Consider the following 24,375-nt stretch of genomic DNA (forward strand, 5'->3'; position numbering starts at 1 on the left):
CAAAATTGGAGGGCAATGTTTATTTTAGAAATGAGTGTGACCACATATGAAAAATACCACTTAGCGTTAGGTGGAAAAACACACATAAAAATCAGTCCCCAACCCCCAACCCTTGGTACTCAATGCTGCATCTCCCCCTGAGGTAAGGCTGTGTCACGGTCACACAGCTTTATAGAAAAAGAAAAAACACCATAAAGGAAGACCCACTCCTACATAACCCCCATCTGCGTGTCTTAAGGAGGCCCAGGGCCCTGCGCCCTCAGTCTGACTTCTCCTTCTCCTTCATGTGTAAGAAGACCGTGCTGAAGACGAAGAGCCCCAGCATCATGGAGAAGGCACTGGCGTAGTAGGGATAGGCCGAGGGGATGAAGCGCTCGTACTGCGTGTGCTGGAGCGGCCTCACGGACACCTACGACAGGACAGAGGTGACAGGTCCGGGCCACCCAGCAGCCCAGGCGGGGCCGCTGTGGCCAAAAAGGGGACTGTGACTTACGCTCACCTGAGTGGAAGAATGTAAGTGCGTGTAGCCTAGCCGGTTGTAATCCACTTTAAACTGGAACACTCCATACACATCAGGCAACTTGAACTGGACACTGTATTTGCCACCTGGGGAAGAACCGAGACAATCACCAGGAGGGGTTTCTTGCCTCACAAGAACAGGCCACGGTGGGCCTGTCGTCCTGCAGCTTTCCCGTGCACCACCGCTACTTGCCTTTCTTCTTCAAGAACGTCCTCACAAAAGGATCGATGCGGACAAATTCCAGCTGAATGTCGTCACCATCAAAGGGGACCCACCTGCCATTTGAGAGCTGCTCGATCACAATGCTGTACTCCTGAGACAACAGGCTGGTTAGCCGGGGGGCGGGGACAAGGAACCACCCTCAGAGCTGCCCCGGAACCACTCGTGAGCCTGGCAGGAACTGGAGGGCGAGCCCCCACCACCCACCCCGGGCCAGGGACTCCCAGCCACAGCTCGGCACAGGACCATCCACGTCTGCACCCAGACCACTCCGCTCGCAAGTGGGCCGGGTACTCCTCGGGCCTCCCTGCTGCCGCCTTCCCTACCCACTTTTCATCCTCCAGACCCGACTCCAGTGTTTCGCTAGTGACCCCAGCTCCCAGCAGCGTGCGCTGGCGAAGCCCTCCCGCTCCTGCACTTCCACAGCAAAGCCACAGCCCTTCAAAAGAAGGTCTCCTTAGATGTTAGCTTATGTGCCAGGTGCTCTGCACCTACACTGATGTTCTTAGGCATAGAGATGCATTTCTTCTTCCTTATTTAGGCCACTAAGCCCATCAGAGAAATGTTCAAAAACGGCTTTCAAGCTGAAGCAACTTGGCCAAAACCCCAAGTGCCGTCCTGCTCTAAGATGCTCTTACCACGAGGTCAGTGACGGTGTAGGCGTTGGGTGGGGCTGTCTCACCCACCCGATGGTGGGACACGGGCCCCACACGGAGGACCCCTTCCTCCTTGAACACCCAGCGGGAGAGGGCCAGAGCTAGCTCGTAGTTGCCTGTCTGGGAATACCTGCACAAGGGGAAAACGAGAGGCTAGAGCACCAGAACCAGCTTCTTTCCAGCGGTGCCTGATAGGCGAAACAAGTCCCTATTCATCGAGAGAAACTGCACAGAACCAGTTTCTGCCTGGGGGCCGTACGATATCGAGGTATCCTGCTTAACGGGAACACGGAAAAGCTGTCAGGTGGTGCTGCTTTGGGGGTCGCCTGTACAATAAATACACGTCGAAACGTCTCTAGATGAGCCATTACTACCCTGAAAAGTCTGCAGTGCCAACACCAGTAACAGAGCAACAAAGTCAAGTCTTCAAATAAAGTATCTGAGGATAGCTAGCCTCTGGCACCCTTCCAGCTAAAAGGCTCCTTCTTCCCCAGCGCCCCAGACCACACGCCCTGGAGCCCCCCAGCACCGACCTCTGGGAGCCGGGCGCAGCCTTCTGCACTGCCGAGTTGAAGAAGGCATCGCTGAAGAAGTCCAGGGAGCCACTGAAGATGACCCGGGCGTTGTTCCTGGCCTGGAGCCCAGCAATGAGCAGGGTGTTCTTCCCCACTGCATGGGGGTACTGGCAACAACAGGGGGCTGTCATCCAGGAGAGCCCGGGCAAAGGACAAGCAGCTGGACCACAACCACCTAGGTCCTACCTGATGGCAGCACCTGAGGCCCCGCGGCCTCTGCCCCTTCCCCCTTCCACCAACCTCTCATTCCCCAGCCCCCCGCCAAGTGAGCTCTCCTGCTCGCTGCCTTTTTTCTTTTTGAGAGAGAGAGAGAGAGAGAGAGAGAGAGAAGGGGGCACAAGGAGAGAGAATCTCAAGCAGGCTCCACGTGTAGCATGGAGCCCAACAAAGGGCTCAATCTCACAACCTGAGCTGAAATCAAGAGTCGGACACTTAACCGACTGAGCCACCCAGGCGCCCCACTTCTCATTTTCAAATAAAGTGCTCTACCACCAGGTCCAAGACCTAGAGGCCTCAAGGCTGCCAAGGCCCCTCACCTGGGTGATGGGTTTATCCGGGAAGAAGGAGTAAGAGGTGGAAGAGCCCGTCAGGATGTCCAATACCAAAGGATTGTCAGGATCTGCTACCATCCTGTGGAAGGAGAGGAGAACACCCGACAGGGACTCTGAAGACTGGGCCCGAGGACCTGGGGACCCTACGGGCCACTTCCTCACACGGAGGAGGCCTGCCTTCTCAACAGCTGAAGCCCTGGCGGCAACAGCGGCCCTCCTCCCACTGCAACAATGAAGTCTGAGTTTCCTCAATCAATTTCACCCACATACTCCAGGGAAAGGAATGCCCCGAATCATCAAGTGTGGGTTACTTTCCCAACAAAAGAAAGCGATCCTATCCTTCCCAGGTTCCTAGCACCCTGTGCCTGCTCACTCACCCAACACCTCGAAAGAGGATGGGGTTCAGAGATGATCTCCCGACAATGGTTGGGGCCTTCAACAGGTTCTCGGGGTCAGCCACAACGAGTGTATGCTGTGGCAGCAGAAGGAAAGACGGGGGTCAGGAAAAGGTGCCCCCAAGTCAAGGACTCCCTCCGGACCTCCTCTCGGTTTCCAGGCTGAGCTCTTGCTGTAAGGGCTTGATTACCTGGCCAAGGTCTGAGATGTCATAGTTGTGATGGTCAATGACAGCTGTCTTCTCCTCATCAAATTCAATCCCACACTCACTGCCCAGCTCTCGAAGAGGGTCACCTGCACAGACCCAAGAAATGCCTGGCTCAGCCCCTTCCAGATGCGCCCTGGGCCAAGCAGTGTCACTTGCCCTGGCATCCTGGTGACTTGCTCTCTCCCCCAGAGCCCTGCAGCTTCACCTGGCTGAGGTGAGGCCCCACTGGACCACAGGACCACAGCATGGTATTCTGACTGCAGGGGTCAGAATCTGAATGGGTAACACCGACACCTGGCCACCTCCACCCACAATACACAAAAACCCCTGTTGGGGCAAAGCAATTACCTCAGACAGCCTTGACCTGGATGAGCCTGGCCTCACAGGGCTTCTCTCCTCCTCGTCACCCCCAACAAGAAGCCCACCCAGTATGGTTTTAAACATCTGGCAATGCTGGGGCGCCTGGGTGGCTCAGTCAGTTAAGCATCTGCCTTTGGCTCAGGTCATGGTCTCAAGCCCTAAGTCAGGCTCCCTGCTCAGTGGGGAGTCTGCTTCTCCCTCTCCCGCCCCCCCACTCTCCTGCTCAAATAAAATCTTTAAAAAAAATAAACATCTGTCAATGCTGAGAAAAATGAAACAAGACTGGCCAGGTGCCGATGCCTGCTGAAGCTGGGGAAGCTGGGTGATAACGCGTGCAGGCTTCAGGATACTGCTCTCTCCCTACTTCGAGGCATCTTTGAAAATTTCCAAAATAGGAAACAAAAAAATAATCCATCAAAATGCTCTGGGGTCTGCCCAAGTAGCCCCTACTTGTCTTTTTGTAAGGGAAGTCCCACCAACCTGAACAAAAACAAAACAAAGGGAAAAAACAAAATCGGGAAAAAACAGGGTCCCCAGCCCTTAACAGGCCCCACATCTCCCTGGTTCTGGTCACAGGAAAACACAGGAGGGACTGAATGGCTCTGTAGTTCCCACACTCACTGCCCAGGCCCGCCCAGTGAGCGCCAATCTAGCACCTTCCATTTGTAAAACTCGCCAAGTTTCCCGGAGAAACGATGGAAAGCACTAAACCTTTCCAAGTCAGACTTACCAATGTCTGAGCTGGCAGCCACCAGGACACTGCCTCCCCCGTCGATAAAGGTACTGATGGTCTCCACGTTGATGTTGCCTCCGAAATCTGAAAGAAGCACCAGACTCAGCGAGCCCGACTGCTCCTCTGACATGTGGGCGGGGAGGGTGGACCACGGACCAACCACAATCCATCCCAGAAGCACCCTCTGCGGCCCGAAACAAGACGGTCGTTTACCATATATGCCCGTTTCCCCAAACTGAAGATCCTAAAGTAATGACCTGAATTCATAAACTTTTAACTCTCAGAAGTATAAATGACATAGTCAAACACCTACCAATTATAGTTGTCATGTTAGTTTTACACATTTCAAGTCACATATATATGTTCAGAAATGCTGCATTTCCCCACTCACACTTCATGATACACCACCTGCACCTTTCACATCAGCATCTCTGCAGCACCGGAAGCACTTTGGGCTGACGGTTTTCCAGAGCCCATCAATTTCACTTCCATCTAAACTGTCTGCGAATGAACAGTTCTGAATCTGAGGATGATGCGGTCACTTGACACTGGTACTCATTTGCCCACACGCGTAACTTTTTCCCCTATTAATCCTATGATTTAGATCCACGAGAGCCGTAACAGAACCACTTTGTAGACTGCTTTTATCCCCAAAAAGGCTCATTAACTTCCACCCTGTGTACTTATGAGACCGTATCTTTCTTTGGTCAGTCAATCCGGTCAGGGGACTGCCATGAGCATCCAGAACCAGATCAAGAGTCTTCCCCAAAGTGCACCCCGATGTTCAACATAAAAGTAATGGAGGGAGTGCTCAGGAATTCACTTAAGTCATTACATGAACATTACTTTTTGTGTGCAGAAAAAAAAGACAGCGGGAGGGAGGGGAGCTACATATAAAGCCTGGTCAGGGAAGACCTGAGGCACGTAGCATCTGAGGTGTGAGCGTGACCCAGGTAGCACAGGGGGGCATCAAGAACGACAGGTGCAAGGTCCCCAAGGCAGGTGAGCCCGTCCCAGCAAGGAGCCCAGTGTGGCTCAGCTGGAGTATGAAGGGGCGAGCAAAAGCAAATGAGGCCGTGCTGAAGCGAGGAGAGCAGCTCACGAGGCTTTACAGGCCCCTGTGAGCTTGGCCATAAGGAGGAGCCACTGGAGGCTTTTGAACAGGACACCGACATGACCTGCTTTATATTTTTAAAGAACAATTCTGGCAGCTAGGTGGAGAATCGGGTAGGGGACTAGAATGGAAGCAGAGCAGTGGGTTAGGAGGCCACTGTGATAATCCAGGCAGTGAAGAGTGGAGGGAAGAGAGGAGGAAGACAGGAGGTGGGCCTGCACTCCTATTCTGAAGGTAAAGTCAGCAGGGCCTGTGACAGACCGGATACGGGGGGGGGCCGCTAAGGACAACCCCAAGATTTCCAGCTCAAGCAACGGGAAGGGTGGAAGTGCCATGTACTGAGACTGGATAGAGAAGTCTGTCCATTACACATCCTTTATGAGTCCATAATATGACTGTATAAAGATACGACTATGAGATTGGCCCTCTTTTCTTAGGGATAATTTTCAGGAAAAAACAAAAAAGCAGCTTACCTTACCTTTAAGCACAGACAGAACATCTTGTACCTGGGGACTTTACCTCTTCTACTACATTCAGAAAGCCATCTATCCACCCTCCTACATACAGACAGGCCAGGCAGAGTCAGACAATTCAAAAGCAGCTCCTGGTACTACACTACAGGGGACAGTGTGGTTCCCAGCCAGGGGCAATTTTGCCTTAAGAGCAATGTCTGGAGGTGGCTACTGCCATCTAGTGTGTACAGGCTCAGAATGCTAAACATCTTACAGTGCACCAGACCGCCCCCTACGACAAAGAATTATCCAGTCCCAGGTGTCCAGAAGTGCCACTGTTGTGAAATCCTTGTACAGTGGCAAGAACCCAGGCTGTGAGACAGAGCTACCTGGGCTTGAATCTAGGAAACCCCTCCACCCTTCTGAGCCCATGCGCCCATCTATAAAACAGGACCTAGTTTTTTCCGGGTACAAAGGATGTGCTAAGGATCCTTCTTCTATGGCCATCATTGCATGTGACTTGCGAGCTTCCTAATCCCAGAGTCAGCGAGGAACCCACTGATGCATGGGGAAGGAAGCCAGGCCGGGTTCTCATACCTGAGAGGGCTCACGGTAAGTCAGAGTAGCACGGAAGGGCCCTCAGAGCCAGGGCCAAACTCTTACCATGAACCCCCCCAGCACAGACAAGCCTTCTCCCCAGGAGCACCCGTGAAGCTTTCCTGCAGCATGTGGGACTTATGTGCTAGGCGCAGAAAAGGTGCAACAGTGATGTGGGGCAGAGCTTTAAACAATACTGAATCTCAGAGAGACTTCTTCCCTTTCCAATTATTTTTGAAGCCTGCTCCATCAAAGAGAATGTCTTAAAAAAAAATGATCTTTTTTTTTTTTAAGATTTTATTTATTTATTTGATAGAGGCAGATAGTGACAGAGAAAGAGCACAAGCAGGGGGAGAGCCAAAGGGAGAGGGAGAAGCAGGCTCCCCGTGGAGCAGGGAACTGGACATGGGGCTCGATCCCAGGACCCCGAGATCATGACCTGAGCCGAAGGCAGACGCTTAACGACTGAGCCACCCAGGTGCCCCAGTTTGATACTGATCTTAACACTTCTCTAATGTTTGCTAGTCTCCTTTAAGTGGAAGCCCTGGACTCAGCCTTTAGCAACAGAAGCTGGCTAGAACTTACAGCGTTTACTCTATTTATAGTTACCTTCTACTGAAAAGAAGTGATGATACTGGCTTTCTATTTTTAGTGGTGATACTGGGTTCATTACTGGTTTCCTTTTAAAATACTGTTATGGTTTTTTTTTAAGGGATCAATTTAAAGAAAACATTAATTATTAATGGATGATATGGAATACAGTAAAAATCAGGAAAGAGGTATGGAAATTACTAAGATTTGAGAAACTGTTCAGGTTCTCTGACATTCCCAAAGAGCCTAGCTCAGACTTCCCCCAACCCATCTCACCCACAGCTCGCTTCCTTCTCAGGAAGCTCCCATCCACCTGAGCACAACTTGTAAGCTCTCTGTCACAGGAATACTTAAGTATCAATTGGATAAGCCAGTGAAGACATTCATTCTGTTCCACAACCAGCTCTCTACTAGGCCCTGGACATACCTGTCCAATCTCCAATACGGGGCTGGGCTAGATTATGACTGACGTTTTAGCCATGAGAAACTGTGAATCCATCTCAATTCTTACCATCAACTATCACAATGCCTCTGTAGGCAAACTATTTAATAGCATGCCATTTTCTCTACCCACACAGGCTAACCCAAGCAGGGCCGTTCTCCATCTTTCCCATCAGGCCCTTTATAAGAGAAAAGCGCCTTCTCCGGGTAGCAGGGCCTGCGCTTCCATGGTCTGTGCAACACTTGACCCCACAACCCTCAGCTGTGTCTTTTAGAAAGGAGACATTCCTTCCTGGGCCCAGGTCAGAATTGAACACTTTCCTCTTCCTTGGCAGCAGTGCCCAGGGCTGGTGACCCATGCCATGACCCAGAAAATGCACAAGATCCAGAAGAAAGCGATCAATCAATTGTGGGCCTTGAATTCCAGTTCTGGGAGCGACCTGTAGCCCTTACCTTCTACCGAGGGGGAGAAGATGATGAGGTTGTCGTAGAGGAACTCTCCGTACTTAATGAGGGACAGGCTGGGGTCATCTGCGGTCTTGAATGTGAGTTCAAAGGCCCTGTCTGGACGAGAAAGAAAGAGGGAGCTGAGGCAGACGGGACGCCAAGGGACAGCACCGCTGCAGAGACCACGACCGACCCCCCTCGCCCCGAGCGAGAGGCGAGAGCGGGCAGCCCCTTCGTGGAAAATCAGTGGGAGGGAGGAAGGGTGGGTGGTCGCTGCCCTGGATTCGGGGGGCTTTCCAACCCGACTCTCCCCCCGCCGCCCCCTCGGGCCCCGGTCTCACCCTTCAGGCTTCGGAAAAAAAGCGAGTGCGTCTCCCGCAGGTTGAGGTTGTCCAGCAGCACTAAGGTACGAGGACCGCTAGCGCAGGCCGGGCCAAGCAAGAGCAGCAGCAGCCATAGGAAAGACCAAGCGCGGACCGCGGCGCCGGGATCCATCTTCCTTCTCCTGCCAAGAACCCAAGCACCTGGGCACCGGAAGTGCCCCGTCTAGGCCGCCCAATCGCCGCTCGTGGTCTTGGAGTCACACCCGGAAGCGATCTTGATACGCCGCGGCCAGGCGGCCGGAGCCGCAGCCGGGACGAAGAGCGGGGAGCACCACCGGTAGTGCCCCGGTTGGGGGCGGAGTCTCTGAACCCTTTTGGCGGAAGGGGAAAGAGGTTCCGCTTCCTCAAAGGAAAAGGCTCAATCCTAGAAAGACAGCTCTGCAGCCGCAGCCAATCAACAAGGCCGAGCTCCCGTAAGCTCCGCCCAGGCCGGACTCCCGCCCCGATCTGGATCCCGCCTCTTTATCAGTCCGGCAAGGCCCTCACGGGAGTTGCTGCCGTGGTGGCCTCCACGGACTACCTCCTCGGTGCTGCCTGGCGGGGTCCTCCCAGGCCCAGGATAGACTCGGGACTAGGAACCAGGCCCCACCTCCACCATCTCCAGGGCGGAAAGGTTGGAAAACTAAGATGAGGGACACTTTGAATCTCCTGCCGCCCAGGGGCCTTGGGACGGGCCTGTCCTGCCCGGCCTGGTGGCGCACGTGGGAGCCAGCGTGGATGGGCGGCGAACCGGCCTACCGACTGAAACTCTCACGCCGGGTTCATTTCTCAGCCCCCTCCCTCGCACTAACCTTGCTGCTGGGGCATTTCACGTCTCTCCGGGCCCACTCCTAGGCTGGAAATAGAAACGATAGCGAGGCCCAGCTCTCCCACTTACCTGCGTGCCTTTGGGAAAGCCTGGGCGCGTGGGAGCTCTAGGGCAGGTTCTGAAGCAGTTGGTGCAGAGTGAGGCTGAGCATCCCCTCAGTAATCCTGGCTCCCACCCCTTCTAAATTGACGGGGCTCATCTCAGCTCCACCGTGGGTCTGAGTAAAAGCTACCACAAGCAGCATCAAGATTTTGGTTACTCCCTGGGTCCCAATCACAATCCTGGGGCAAATGGTGAAGGTAATTGTGGGGAGAGTAGGTAGCCGTTCTTTCTGACCTTTCACGCTTGTCCACGAAGCCAGGAATGTGGGGGCAAAAGTCAAAATCTCCCCCTGTCCATCTCCTTAACTGATTCTACCTCCTCTCCACCTCCACTGGCTCCACGGCGAGTTCAGCCTCACCCCTACCTTGTTCCCCAGTCCAGGGCTCCTGCCCTTCTGCATATGATTCCCCCACCAATACACCTGGAACTCAGACCCAATGGTGCCATTTGGTGGCTTAGGAGTCTGCCACAGCTCAGGGACACTCAGGACTCCTCACTCAGGTTTCCACTGAAACTGATCTCGGCAGCCACATCCTCCTCTCAGCCCTGCTCAGGGCTTCCCTGTGGCAAGTTTCCAAACTTTTAACACACTCCCCACCTCCTGCCTTTGCTCACGCCCCCCGCCATTCCCATCTTAAGCCCCCCAGGATCTTCTCCATCCTTTATGATAGCCCTACCCTTCACAAGGGCACTCTGTTCCCCATAAAGACCTGCTCTTCCTCTCAACATGGGTACTGCAGCCTGCCTGCAGTTACCTTGATCTCTAGGACGTGAGCGTGGTCCAGGCATGTGGCCTATGGGATCCACCACAGTAAATTAATGCAAAATACAGAGGAGAAGGAACAAGGGGGACTAACGCAAGGCACCTGCTATGTACCGGGAGCATCACTTACTCTCATAGAAGCTTCACAATAGCTCTAGGGAACAGCTGTTCCCCTTTCACAGATGGGGCCCAGAGTGAAATGAGTCTCCTCTTCAACCAAAGGCTGAAACTCTTCCCTTAGATGGTGGGGCCCTCCCGCAGGGCAGGCGTGGGATAACGAAGGGCACGGGGAGGGGTATATCCTCAGTAGCCCGGACAGCCTTCGTTCATTTCTGGCCACGTCAGGGCATCCAGTTCCAGCACAGCCCCTGAGGACTGTCCAAACCTGGCCTTTTTCTGGGTCTCAGCAAGACACAATCTCTATTTTCCAAAACAAGGGCTCTGCTTTTCTGACTCACAGATCTTTTGAGAAGCTAATGAGATGTTCCCGGTACATGCATTTTCTGGCTCCCCAGAAAAATGCACTTGTACTCACGAGTGTGGGGAGTTGGAGAAACCCTGCAGCCTGTTTTCAAGGCATCGGGTAGTTAAGAAACGCTGCTCCAAAAGCGCTTCCCTGTGAAGGCCAGGCAGCAGGGGCAGGAGGGGCCCCAGTGACACGGTCAGAGGACTGGGGAAGGGAGCTCATCGGTAAAAGGCAGTTTATTGGGTGGGGCAGCTTCATGTGGGGCAGCCTCCTCGAGGCTACAGACCACCTGGGAGTGGGCAGCGTGGAACAGTTGCCCCAGGACTCCCGCGCCTACACCGTCCAGCTTCCCCCAGGAAGGGGGGCCTGGTGGACAGAGACATGATTGTCCATCACCAAGATGCTGTCCTTGATCCACATGGAAGTTGCCGCCCACTCTGTTGGGGCTGCTGGTGAATGCCTTGAGGTTTCTGGGCCCATCGAGGCACAGAATAACCCGGGTGGGCACGGCGGGCTGTGGCAGGGGAGCAGATGTAATACTGGCGTGGCGTGGCGTGGAGAGCAGGAGCGCACCTCTGCAAGGTTGGGTAACAGGGAAGGGAAAGGCTCTTTCCAGGGCAAGGACCCCCTCGGGCATCCGGACACCATAGGGACAGGGGTGAGGAGGACTGGCTGGGGCTGCCCTGGGGGGCGGGGGGACTGGCAGTCTCACGGAAGCCCCGGGGCAGGACAGCCGCAGGAGGCTGCGTTCACAGAGGCTCACTGCCAAAGCTGCTTTTGCTTTTCTTTCGCTTGGCCTTGGTGAAGGGGATGTCAAGGGACTCGAGGCGGAAGGGCCGGGGCTGGGGCATTTCGGGGGCCTGGGTGGGCGAGATGGCAGAGGTGTTGCTGAGTGGGGAGCTGAGGCCGGGGGGCGAGCTGTGATGCGCTGTGAAGAAGGGGGCAGAGGAGCCCGTGAGCCAGGGGGGTGCAGGAATGGGGAGCCCGCCCCACCCCACCCAGCTGGAGGGCTGGTCCCACAGCTGGGCCCCCAGAGGGTCTGGGCCAGGAGCTTGGAGTTCTAGAGGCTCTAGTAGGGTCCACAGAGTGGGCCGGGAGGCTCAGGGCGGCCCCACCCCACCAGGCTTGCAGAGGTGAGAGTTGTACAAGCAAGGAGTCTTGACCCACGAGTGAGCCAGACAGGCCTGCACTCAGGGCCCAGCTTCGTGCAAGTGTGACCTTAGCGGGGGGCAGGGGCTCAGTTTCCTCATCTGCAGCGTGGGCACAGTGCCAGGTCCTCAGCTGATGTTCATTTGTTTCCTGTGCTCTTTTCCCCTGCTGATCCTCAACTCTACTGAACTCTGTCTCCTCAACAGTCTCAATGTAGAACTGAGATTTGCTTTTCGTGGATATTTTATTAGAAGCTCTGTGGCCTTTGGTTTTGCTTTTAGAAATGGAAGAATGAGGGGCGCCTGGGTGGCTCAGTCAGTTAAGCGTCCGACACTTAACTTGGTTTTGGCTCAGGTCATGATCTCAGGGTTGTGAGATCGAGCCCCGGGTCAGGCTTCACACTCAATGGGGAGTCTGCCTAAGACTCTCCCTCTCCCTCTGCCCCTCCCCCTGTGCTCTCATGCTCTCTCTCTCTCTCAAATAAATAAATAAAATCTTAAAAAGTAAAAAAAGAAATGGAAGAACAAAGTGATTTTCAATTCTTGCTTTTAAAAGTGTCCCGCTTTGGGGCGCCTGGGTGGCTCAGTCGTTAAGCGTCGGCCTTCGGCTCAGGTCATGATCCCAGGGTCCTGGGATTGAGCCCTGCATTGGGCTCCCTGCTCAGCGGAGAGCCTGCTTCTCCCTCTCCCTCTGTCTTCCTCTCTGCCTACCTGTGCTCTCTATCAAATAAATAAATAAAATCTTAAAAAAAAAAAAAAAGTGTCCCGCTTCTACGGCCCTGTCTGCCCCCTTTGGCTCCGTGGAAGAAAGCCACCCCACTGGCATCTGCGGAAGCTGGGGAGCAACTGAGCCGGACCCGGGCAGCACATGGCAGGACACCCAGCTGTGTGGCGCAGGCCTACTGTGTGTCGGGGAAGGCAGAGGAACCAAACACTGCAGCTCTGTGCCAGAGGAGGAAGGGGGACAGGAAGAGGGAGTCTGGGCACGGAGCGTGTACCATGTGCCCGGCGCTGGGCTGGGTTGCTCCCCCACCTCACCTCACCTAACCCTGGAGGTAGGCATGTGTACAGCAGAGGGAACAGAGGCTCAGGGATGGGCAGGGGTTTCTAACCCGGGCCTGACTCCAATCCACCCCTCACGCCTCTCCCACGGTTGGCCAAGGGCCGGGGAGGGCTCTCCCGGCGAGGGGCTGGAGGACAGGAGGTGGGCAGGGCACTCACTGAGGCTCTTCATGGGATCCGTGCTGAGGATCTGGCTGGCTCGCTTGGACCGGAAGTAGTTACTGGCAATGTTTTCACTGTCGCTCCGACTGAGCATCAGCTTGTAGCGGTCTTCTTCCTGCTGAGATTCAGATCCCCGTGGGTCAAGACGCCTTGTTTGTACAAGACCCCTCTGCAAGCCTGGTGGGGTGGGGGCCACCCTGAGCCTCCTGGCCCACCCTGTGGACCCTACTAGAGACCCCAGACTCCTGGGGTGGGATCCAGGCAACTCAGGGCAGGAGAGTCCCCGCTCCGGCCAAGGCTACGCCACCTGCTGTCCCTGTCGTGGGAAGTGCCTTGTCGTCCAGTACCACATAGCCCAAATCCATCACGACGTATTCATAGAATAGATAATACAGGACTCAGCCCATGGGCACAATCAGTCATTAGAACTGGAGCCCCCATCTCTTATCACCAAAGACTGTGATTTTTTCACCACTCTAATGGACTTGTTTGCCTAAGCCTGAATCTCCCTTCAGGGACTACCCTTCTCCCCCTTGACGAGGTCCTGGTGAGGCGATCATTCAGTGCCCTACCACCACCACTCCCTCTCGCCCACCCCCTGGCTGCACAACTGGGCATGTGACCCAGCCCGAACCAGCCACAGAAATACATCTTCCGGACATAGTCACTGGTCCAAGAGCGGGCCCCTGGCCCAGGCAGAGCTGATAGGAATCTTTCCACAAGTGTTGGTTTAAGATGTGCTAAGAGAACTGGTCTCTTCCTCTTGGATCACCAGCTGCCGGCGGCATCTTTCCTGCTGCGCCAAGAAAGCCTGCCTGAGCCTGAAGCTAGCATTGCAAGGGAAGCAGAACTGAGAGGTGAAGAAGACACGGAAAGGTGTGGTGTTTTACAGGAAGGTTTCCTGACCTCCGCTTGGAGGAGGTCTGTTTCTATTGTAATACAAAACACGGGAGATAGGAGAACAAAGTGACTTCAGAAGCCCAATTACTATTTTGTGGATCCTTGCGGGCAACTTTGGTCCGAGGATACCAGCAACGGCCCAGGGAACCAGAACATACGGCCTGCCTCTGAGATTGAAGACGAAGCTCTTGTCCTTCACCAGCAGGACGGGCTACCCTGTACCACCTACTTTCCCTCTGGTCTCTAGGACCGTAAGTGCCTTTGAATGAAGGTCAGAGCAGGGCGAGGGTCCAACAGAGTGACGCAGAAAAGATCCAGGCTCAGCCTCCTGCTTTGACCCTCAGGTGGGATGAAAGTAGAAGCCCAGTGCCCTATAGTGAGGCTGACCCGCAAGCCACCCCCCCACCCCGCCAGCTCCCCGTGCCTCACCCCCTCTCCCACAGGCCTTACCGTGCCTGGTTCACCGTTGTCTGCTGCAGAGGTTTTGCGGACTACTTTGTTCTGTGGCCCTGTTGGAACTGCTATGAGAAACACAAGCTGAAGTCACTGCTGCCTGGTCCCTAGTCCGCGGGCCAGAGGGTCAGGGTGGGCGGCAGCACTCCCCCGAGCTCACAGACCTGGAGCCAGGGAGCACACTGCCCAGCCCAGGCCACGGATGACTTTGGGAAACAGAGACCAGGAGGGCTCAGATGCCAAAGCAGCCATTCCCCTGCTTCCTCAACAGAGCAGGTCAGTGGGGGCAGGAGAAACTGATGGATGCCTGCATCTGGGAAATGGAGCTGGCTGGCCTCCCCGCAGGGGGGTGTCAATGGCCATCTGTAAACTCAGAGATGCAGGACCTGCACGAACATTCTCTGACCGGGGGCGCTCCCAGCTGTGAGGCCAGAGACAGACCTTACTGAGACCAGTGGAGGTGGAGGGGCCTTCAAGGCCACCTTCCCTAACCCCTTCTTTGTGAAGATCCCAGACCAAGGCCCAGAGAGGAACAGTGACCTTCATAGGGTCACACAGAAATCAGCGGCAAAAGCAGAAGGTGACCCAGTTTCTATCCCTGGTCCTAGGACTCACTGCTCCGACTGGGACTCTGGTTCAGTCACTTCTCTCTCTGAGGTTCCATCTCCTCAGATGTAAAATGGGTGTAATCATCTTTGCCCTGCCCAGGCTTGTTGGGGGAGGTAATGAGTGGCGGTCATGACAGTGATCAAACGTAGCACTCACTTGCCATGTGCCAGGCAGGGCGCTAAGGGTTTCACATGCATGAACACAGGCTAAGCCACCCAGCGATCTTTACGGAAGGTGCGGTTACTAATCCCCATTTCACAGATGAGGACACTGAGTCCCAAAGAGGCCACACACGGAGCAGTGGAGCCAGAATTCCAACCCACATCTGTGTGACTCCAGAACACACCACTTCTCTCTCAGCTCCCCACCATCTCGGAGCCCCCCAGGCCCCCTGACTCCTGCACCCACAGCCAGCAAGGCCGGGGCCCCGGCTCCGGGTCAGCCCACAGGAGGGCAAGTGGCGTGGATGAGGGCTGAGGGGACAGCCAAGCGCCTGACCTACTGGGAGGCTGGTTTTTATGACGATGGGCTCGGGGATCTTCCAGAAGCCATTGTCCTCGTCCCAGCAGGCCTCGCGCCTTATCTTCTCCAGGTTGCTGTAGTTACAGTCCCGGCGGATGAGGGGCTGCACCTGCTCCAGGAGCTGCTGGAAGAGCATGGAGTCCCGCTCCTGCCGGCGGATGGTGGCCAAGTAATCGATCTTCTCCAGCTGGAACTCCGACTGCAGGTCTTTGATCTCCACCTCTGCTGCCCGCAGCTGAAAGCAAGGGGTCAGGGGGCGACGAGCAGTGAGCAGGGAAGACACCGAGCCATGTGGCCATCCGTCCGCCCTCCGCACCCACTGTCTGCACCTCCAGCCGCCCACTCGCCATCTGGGTGCTGACCCACCCATCCACCCACACCGGCCTCCCGTCTGTCTGCCGGCACTAAATGAGCACCTATTGTGTCCACAGCCCTGCAGAAAACAGGGAAAGGCTCCACACATAACACTGGGGTCACCACGTCCTAAAAGATGTCAGGAAATTGTATAAATCCTATTCCTGAGGGGAGCAGAGGCATAAACTCTCAGCCTCAGCAGCCCTTGCTCTCCCATAGCCACGGTCAAGTCACAATGTGACAGACACCGGACTTAAGAGGCAGACCTACCCTGATTTGACCTTGGATTCCACACTTTTGTGATCTCCTGCCCGGGTCTGCCTGAATGGAGAGTCCCCACAAGCACAGGTGACTCCCAGCTGCAACCGTAACCATGCCCTCCCTGAGCCCCAAGACTCCTGGGTGCGTAGTCTGTTTTCTCAAAGAGCAGGTACAGTTTGATTAGTAAAGAAGGACGTTTTAAGTTCATGGGAATGGTCATCACCTATAACCAGGTGAGAACAGACGCTACCTGGTAGGACACAGGTGGGCAATTAATGATGCTCCATTCCTTAAGCTGGATGGTAGATACATGGCGTTAATGGTAAAAAGCTTTATATGTTTTTGTACATCTGGAAGGATCTGGAATCTTTCACAGTGACTTTTGTAACAAATTTATTGAGATATAATTCCCATGTCATACAGTTCACCCATTTAACATGTACAATTCAATGGTTTTTAGTATATTCCGAGTAGTGCAGTTATCAGCACAGTTTTAGAACATCTCACGATCCAGAAATAAACCCCACCCCCACAAGTACTCATCCTCCGCTTCCCCCAACCCCCAGCCCCAGGCAACCGCCATTCTACTTTCTGTCTCTCTAGATTTGCTTATTCCAGAGATTTCGTATCAATGTAATCATATGATATATGATCTTTTGTGTGTGGCTTCTTGCACTTAACACAGTGTTTTCAAGATTCATCCATGTCGGAGCATGTATCAGGACTTCTTTTTTTTTTTTTTAAGATTATTTATTTGAAAGAGACAGAATGGGACGGGCAGAGGGAGAGGGAGAGAATCTCAAGCAGACTCCGCACTGAGCATGGAGCCCAACACAGGGCTCGATCTCATGACCCTGAGATCACGACCTGAGCCGAAGCCAAGAGTTGGATGCTTAAATGATGGAGCCACCCAGGAGCCCCAGGATTCCATTCCTTTTTATTGCCAAATAATATTCCACCATGTGGATATACTACATTTTATTTTCCATTCATGATTGTTTCCACCTTGGGGCTATAATGAATGCTACTGCTATGAACATTAGTGTACAAGTTTTTATGTGGCCCTATTTTCATTTCTCTTGCTTGTAACTTCTGGTCATGGGGTAACACTACGTTTAACCAACTAAGGAACTGCCAGATTATTTTCCAAAGCAGCTGCACCATTTTACATTCCCACCAGCAATGTATGAGGGCACTCATTTCTCCACATCCTCGCCAACATTTGTTATTATCTGTTTTATTACAGCCACCCCTGTGGGTGTGAGATGGTATCTCTATACCATAGATGGTAATTTTGCATTGTAGATTTGCATTTCCCTGGTGGCTGATGATGTTCAGCACCGTTTCTTGTGCTTATTGGCCATCTGTTTATCTTCTTTGGAGAAATGTCTGTTCAGATCCTTTGCCCATTTTTAAATTGGATTATTTGTCTTTTTATTCTTGAGTTGTAAGTGTTCTTTATATATTCTGGATATAAGCACCTCATTGTGATATATGATTTGCAAATATTTTCTCTCAATCTATGGGCTGTATTTTCTCTTTCCTGATAGCATCCTTTGAAGCACAAAAGTTTTAATTTTGATTAAGTCCAATGTATCTATTTTTTTCCTTTGTGCTTTTGCTAAGAAAGCAATGTCTAATTTTTTTTAAGATTTTATTTATTTACTTGAGAGAGAGGGAGAGAGAGCGAGAGCGAGAGCACAGAGGGAGAGGGAAAAGCAGACTCCCCACTGAGCAGGGAGTCTGACTTCGGGCTTGATCCCAGGACCCTGGGATCATGACCTGAGCCAAAGGCAGCTGCTTCACTGACTGAGCTACCCAGGTGCCTCGGCAGTGTCTAATTTAAGGTAACAAAGATTTACACCTTTGAGTTTTATAGTTTTAGCTCTTACATTTAGTTTTTTGATCCATTTTGAATTAATTTGTGTATATGGTGTGAGGTTGGGGTTCAACATTGTTCTTTGCCATGTGGGCATCTAGTTGTCCCAACACCATTTGTTGAAAAGACTGTCCTTTCTCCACTGAATAATCCTGGCACCCTTGTTGAAAATCAACTGACTATAAACACGAAAGTTTATTTATGGGACTCTCAATCCCATTCCACTGATCTATATGCCTGTCTTTATACCAGTACCACACAGTCTAGATTACTGTAATTTTGTAGTAAGTTCTGAAATCAGGAAGTGTGAGTCCTCCAACTTTGTCCTTTTCAAGATTGTTTTGGCCACTCTGTCCCTTGAATTTCCATATGAACTTTAGGGTCAATTGCTGCAAAGAAGTCAGCTGAGACTTTGATAGTGATTGCCTTGAATCTATAGATCAGTTTGAAGAGTATCATCTTATCAATATTAAGTCTTCCAATCCATGACCATGGGGTGTCTTTCCATTTATTTAGGTATTTTTAATTTCTTTCAACAATGTTTTATAGTTTTTGGGATATAAGCTTTACACTTCTTTTGTTAAATTTATTCCTAAGTATTTTATTCTTTTTTGATGTAATGCAAATGGAATTGTTTTCTTTTTTTTTAATGTTTATGGATATTATACATTTTTATTTAAGGAGCCTCCATGCCTAATGTGGAGCTTGAACTCTGAGATCAAGAGTCACATGCTCTACAGATTAAGCCAGCCAGGTGCCCCATGGAATTGTTTTCTTAATTTTATTTGTGGATTGTTCATTGTAAGTATGTAGAAATACAATTGCTTTTTGCTTATTGATCTTGTATCCTGCAACCTTGCTGAAGTTGTTAATTGATTCTAGTAGTTAGGGGGTTTTTTAGTGGATTCCTTAGGACTTTCTACATAAAAGATCATGTCATCTGTAAACAGAAATAGTTTTATCTATTCCTTTCCAATCTCAGTGCCTTTTATTTCACTTTCTTGCCTAACTGCCCTAGCTAGAACCTCCAGCCCAATGTTGAATAGAAGTGGTGAGAGCAGACATCCTTGTCTTGTTCCTAATCTTAGGGGGAAAGCATTCACTTTTTCACCATTGAGTATGATGTTACCTGTGGACATTTCATAGATGCCTTTTATCAGAATGAAGAAGTTCCCTTCTATTCCTAGTTTCCTGAGTGCTTTTATGATAATAGGTGTTAAATTTTTTTCAAATACCTTTTCTGCATCATTAAGATGATCATGTGGGGTTTGTCCTTTATTCTATTGATATGGTATATTGCATTAATTGATTTGGGGATACTAAGCCAACCTTGCATTCCTAGGATAAATCCCACTTTGGCATGATGTATAATTTGGTTTTCTAGTATCTTGTGGAGCATTTTGTGTCTGTATTCATAAGAAATATTAGTCTATAGTTTTCTTCTTATGTCTTTCTATGGTTTTGTTATCAGGTGACATTGGCCCCATACAATAAATTAATAAGTGTTCCCTTCTATTTCACAATTATTTTTAAAAAATATTTCTTAAAGCCAGTAGTCCTCATTTTACAAATAAAATCCAGGGCACCTGGGTGGCTCAGTTGGTTGAGCAACTGCCTTCAGCTCAGGTCATGATCCTGGAGTCCCGGGATCGAGTCCCGCATCGGGCTCCCTGCTCAGCGGGGAGTCTGCTTCTCCCTCTGACCCTCTTCCCTCTCGTGCTCTCTATCTCTCATTCTCTCTCTCTCAAATAAATAAATAAAATCTTTAAAGAAAAAACAAATAAAATCCAGTGAGAAGACATAATGGAACAGGATATCCCACAGAGGAAAGCAAATAAAATGAAATACCTAGGTGTGAAATTAACAAGATATGTTCAAAACCTATGTGAGGAAATTTATAAAATACTCTTGAGTGACACAAAAATTGATCTGAACTAACAGAAGATTACCATGTTCCTGGACAGAGAAATACAACCTCATGAGGGTATCAATACCCTCAAGCTAATGTATAGATATAACATGATTCCCCAAAAATTCCACCAATTTTTTTCTTTACTTCTCTCCCCTTTTTTACTTTTGCACTAGCCCAGTTGTTTATATAGCTCATTTTGGAAGAAAAAAAAAAAAACAAGAAGGAATATCCAGGAAAAAACCTGGAATAGAAAACCATTGACACAGGATTAACCCTATGAAATTATAAAACATATTATAAAGTCCCTGGATTTCAAATAAAGTGGGTGGCACTGGTATATGAATAGATACAGCAAGAGAGATGAATAGAAAAATCAGAAATACATCTAAGTGTTTATAGGGCTTTAGCAAACCATAAAGGCAGCAGCTGAAGTTAGTGGAGAATAAGTGGACTTTTCAAAAACCGGTGCTAGGAAACATGGAGAGCCATGTGGAACGAATAAAATGGAATCAGCTCTTCACACAGGCACCAGGATAAATTCCAAGTGGATCTGATTTAAATATAAAAAAGAAAGAAAGATGGGTCGCCTGGGTGGCTCAACTCTTGATTTCAGTTCAGGGCGTGATCTCACGGTCATGAGATTGAGTTCTGCATCGGGCTCCTCGCTCAGCAGGGCGTCTGCTCGAGATTCTCTCTCTCTCCCTCTACCCCTCCCCCTGCTCACTCGCTGTCTAAAAAAAAATACTAATAAAAAATAATAAAAATATAAAGAAAGAAAGAGAGAAAGAAACTATACAAGTTCTAGAAGGAAACATAAATGAACTTTGCCAACTGTGACTCAGAATCTACACGTAATAATAGAAAGTTGATAATTTGACAAAATAAAACTTTAAAAAATTCTTTTGTATGGCAAAAATACAGAGACTGGGTCTCTGCAAGTCTCTGGAGAGACTGAGGGGTTAGTCTCTGCAAGGCATCGCTTCTGGAGGGTGTTTAGAAGTGGGAGACTCCTTGAGGTGCAAATGAAAGTCCTGCAGAAACAAAAGAAAATCACAAAAGGCACATTGACCCCTCCTACCGAGAGAGAGAGAGAGAGAGATTGGGGGGGGGACCCAAAAGTGAGAGCAAAATTTGGAAGGCAACCCCTATGATCAATCCCTATGATTGCCACCCCTTGGTACGTGCCAGTGACTATGTTTCTCTTACACAGCAAAAAAGACTTTGCAAATGGAATTAAAGTTATTAATCTGTTGAAAGGGAGATTATCCCGATCATCCGGTGAGCCCAGTGTAACCAGGCAGGCCTTATGGAAGGGGCGCAGAGAGCCAGGCAGTGGACAGGCGTTAAAAGAGATGCTTCAGATGAAGGAGACAGGAGTAGAGTCAGAGAGCTGAAGCCTAGGAGGAGCTGGCCCCGGTGGTCTCTGAGGGGGGGCCAGGAGGCAGGAAAGGCAGGCTGCCTCTAGAAACAGAATGACTCCCAGCAGACAGCCAGCAAGGACATGAGCACCTCAGGCCTATAACCACATAGGACTGAATCCTGTCAACAACCTGAGAAATGGATTCTTCCCTAGAACCTCTGAAGGAAACGCAACCCTGCCAACACCTTGGTTTCAGCCTTATAGAATTCTAAGCAGAGGAACCAGTCATGCTGGAGCTGGACCCTGCCCCACAGAACTGTGAGATGATAAATTTGCGTTATTTTAGCCAACTCTATTTGCGGCGAGAGGCTAACTACCACAGCAGTAGGGAACCGTCTAACATTGCACTTCACTATAGGAACAGAAGAGCATGCTGTCGACTGAGCAAACCCAGCCAGCCGCCCAAAACCTCACCTCTGCTTTCAGCTGGTCTTGAAAGTGCAGAAAAACAAGACACTGCAAAATACACAGAAAAGAGCAGAAGTAGCTAATCAAAGCTGCTCTAAGAAACAGAAAATGAAAATCAAAGCATTTCAGCAGAAGAAAATTCCCCCACAAAGCACGAGCACACAGAACCAAAATGTAACCCAACATCCTGATGTGAATAAAATTTCCTGCAATTCACACATATGAACATTTCAAACCAGTAATCCAAAATCTTAAAGTGGAAATGGACAGAAACGAAGAAGGTGTAAAATGGGACATTTAGCTGAACTCCAGAAAGAATTTTTCAAAACTTAGGTGCGTAGACCAAATTATGAGATATCCCCGGAAGAACAAATTTGGCCGAAAACATAAAAAGCTATTAAGAAAAAGCATGAAAATAGCCAAGAAAATGTGAACACCACAGAGGTTCAAAGAGGGAAAAGCATCAGCTTCTGCTTTGGCGAGATCCTTGGGTTGGTGGTGCCGGATGGGGATGAGGGGTGCCCTGCGGTCGGCTGATGGGGACGTGTCAGGGCCCAGAGCCCCCGAGGGTGCACGGAGGGAAGCAGACAGCAGCTCCTCCTGCCTTGTCGTCACTCCCTGCATTCAGTCACATCCGCCTCCTTTCTGCTCCTAGAGCCACTAACCTCATACTCAGCACTGGCCCCTCCCTCAGCCTGGAAGGCTCTTCCTTTGGTCACGACCAGGCCCCACCTCTCCTAAGGTTCAGGTCCCACCTCGGAAGTCACCACCTCCAGGAGAACTTCCCTGCCCCCCCACCCAAGGTGGCCCCGAGAACTCCTAGGGTTCCGCTGATGCTCAGTTCCCCAGTGTGGGTGCTGGTTTCATGGGTGCGTTCACTTTGTGGAAAAGAGTTAAGTTGTGCACTTGTCATTTGCACGTGTGTACTGCAATCCAAATGAAAAATAAAACTAAAGCCACCTGATGTGGGAAACAAAGGCAGGAGGAAAAATTATTAAATTTCCTTACTGCCTACAGCCCATTGACAAGTCCTTGAAACAGGCAGAGTGACACTCCTCTAGGGACTCGACTGCCTTGATGTTGACACTTTTGCTAAGTAAGGGCAAAAGGCAATCCTAGCCCGACCCCCCACCCTCACCCCATCCTGTAAGTCTACTTTAACATATACAACTTCCTTTGGAAACTTCCTTTTTCTCTACCCCCCAAGATACGTGTTGGCAATCACCCCCTAAGCATATGGCCCACCGATATACACCTGAAGGGTCTCATGACTCAGGTTTTATTAGTCGGTAATAAATGACCTTTCCCCAACAACAGCTAGCCCCTTCAAGGTCCTGGAAACCTTGCTTCCAGAATTCCTTAGAGACTTAAACTATCCCTGACCCCTTCCCAACTTGAAAGTACATAACGGACCACTCCTCGTGACCCTGGTGCAGCTCCTTCTGCCCACAGGTCCTGTCTCCATGCTTTAATAAAACCACTTTTTGCACCAAAGACGTCTCAAGAATTCTTTCTTGGCCGTGGGCTTTGAACTCTAACGTCTTTCCTACATCACCACCCTCCCCTAGAATCCCCTTCACAGCACTGTCACTGTCCGGCGCTGTCCCGCTTGGTCCTCTGTTGGTCCCATCTGTCACACACCCTCCCCCAGCCCAGCAGCCATGTGTCACTGGGACTGCCTCCAGGGCGGGCGAGGCACACAGCAGGCACCGAATAAATGCGGACTTACGAAAACGCGGAGGGCCACCCGGGCGTGGGGGGCCTCACCTTCCTCTGCATCTTCTCCAGCAGCTTGCTCTTGGCCCGCACCTCCTCCTGGATGGAGTCGTAGACGGTGAGCAGCACCCGGTCGCCGCCGTCCTCGTCGGAGTTCTGCAGGGCTGCCACCAGCTGCTTCTTGCGCTCGTCCGCGTACCGCTTCCGCCGCTTGTGCTTCTCCTTCAGGTCCTTGTTCTTGGCCTGCTCCCCCCCCACCACCTGCTGCTCCAACAGCTGCAAACTGCCGGCAGGGAGAGGAAGGTGCGCGTGATGGTGCGGGGCCATCACCGCGAGCTTGCTGTCCAGCAGGACGTCGTGGAGGCCTCACAACCACCCCTCCCAGACACGGCACGGGCTCAGAGAGGCGAGGCCTCTGGCCGGGGTCAGAGCAGATCCACCCAGGCCTGTGCACACAGCCGCACGACAGGATGGGCAAGCATCTCCCCACGGACCAGAGCTGACCCACCCGCCACCCGCCCCCGGGCCTCCGGGAGCCCACGGTCCCCACAGCGCAGCAGGCTGGCGGCCGTGCTCCCCGGCACCCCGCATGAGCAGAGCATCCTGGGCTGTGAGCAATATTCGGTGCACTGGGGCCTGGTGCTTCATCATCTCCCTCTGCAGCCCCCACCGAGCTCGCTCCAGCTCTCCTAGCTGCGTGCTCTCCAAACAGCCAGGCTGTTCCCCTGCACTGCACTTCTGTGCCACCCTGTATCTGGATGCCACCCTGAGGCATCTGGCCTGCAAACCTCATGCAGGTGGAGCTAAGCAAAGCTACTCTCAGAAACGGAAAATGAAGGCTTCTGTGAAGCCTTCCCTGACCATACTCCGGACCACACCCTGAACACGGCCACGTGCGCAGAGTTCTCTTGGGGCCTGATGCTCGGCAGGTGTGGTCTCATTTGACCCTCACAATGAGCTTCTCAAACTGGAGCTCTTATTATCACCCATTTTGTAGATGAGAAGCTGAGGCGCAGGGAGGTTTAAAAGTTGGCCCAGGTCATAGAGGTAGGTAGTGGTGGAGGCGAATGGGAGCCCAGACAGTCGACTGCACAACCGACTGGCTTCTCACACTGCAGAAGCAGGCCCTCTGTGGGCCTGGCTAGCTGCCTCCCCCCTGGACCATGGGCCCCCTGAAGGCCAAGGTG

At 51.6% G+C, this 24,375-nt stretch overlaps 2 protein-coding genes across 2 annotated transcripts in view; both read right to left on the minus strand.

Annotated features, from left to right (window-relative positions):
* Window position 1: 1 nt before the first annotated feature.
* On the minus strand, window positions 2-8,467 carry DDOST (dolichyl-diphosphooligosaccharide--protein glycosyltransferase non-catalytic subunit). Its single transcript, XM_027573364.2, has 11 exons — window positions 8,202-8,467; window positions 7,867-7,977; window positions 4,216-4,302; window positions 3,108-3,211; window positions 2,899-2,993; window positions 2,507-2,600; window positions 1,929-2,077; window positions 1,378-1,525; window positions 713-833; window positions 500-606; window positions 2-409 (listed from the first exon to the last, which is right to left on the minus strand). Exons 1-11 carry the CDS (start codon window positions 8,353-8,355, stop codon window positions 260-262), a joined length of 1,320 nt encoding a protein of 439 aa, XP_027429165.1. The 5' UTR covers window positions 8,356-8,467; the 3' UTR covers window positions 2-259.
* A 2,347-nt stretch (window positions 8,468-10,814) lies between these two features.
* KIF17 (kinesin family member 17) overlaps window positions 10,815-24,375 on the minus strand; it is a 42,418-nt gene continuing 28,857 nt past the window's right edge. The window contains 5 exon segments of the mRNA XM_027572926.2: window positions 10,815-11,310; window positions 12,752-12,869; window positions 14,105-14,175; window positions 15,215-15,473; window positions 23,240-23,471. Coding sequence (XP_027428727.2) covers window positions 11,132-11,310; window positions 12,752-12,869; window positions 14,105-14,175; window positions 15,215-15,473; window positions 23,240-23,471 — 859 coding nt within the window. The 3' untranslated portion in view covers window positions 10,815-11,131.

This window comes from Zalophus californianus, chromosome 4 (genome assembly GCF_009762305.2).
Source record: "Zalophus californianus isolate mZalCal1 chromosome 4, mZalCal1.pri.v2, whole genome shotgun sequence".
In the NCBI taxonomy this organism is placed as follows: Eukaryota; Metazoa; Chordata; class Mammalia; order Carnivora; family Otariidae; genus Zalophus; species Zalophus californianus.

What these genes read in the sequence shown, in the direction of transcription:
- DDOST (XM_027573364.2), bottom strand. Translation starts at nt 8,355, where the DNA reads ATGGATCCCGGCGCCGCGGTCCGCGCTTGGTCTTTCCTATGGCTGCTG. An exon ending in CTTCTCCCCCTCGGTAGAAG is followed by an intron (nt 4,303 to 7,866) that starts GTAAGGGCTACA and finishes TGCTTCTTTCAG; the next exon opens with ATTTCGGAGGCAACATCAAC. An exon ending in CGGATAAACCCATCACCCAG is followed by an intron (nt 2,078 to 2,506) that starts GTGAGGGGCCTT and finishes TGTTGTTGCCAG; the next exon opens with TACCCCCATGCAGTGGGGAA.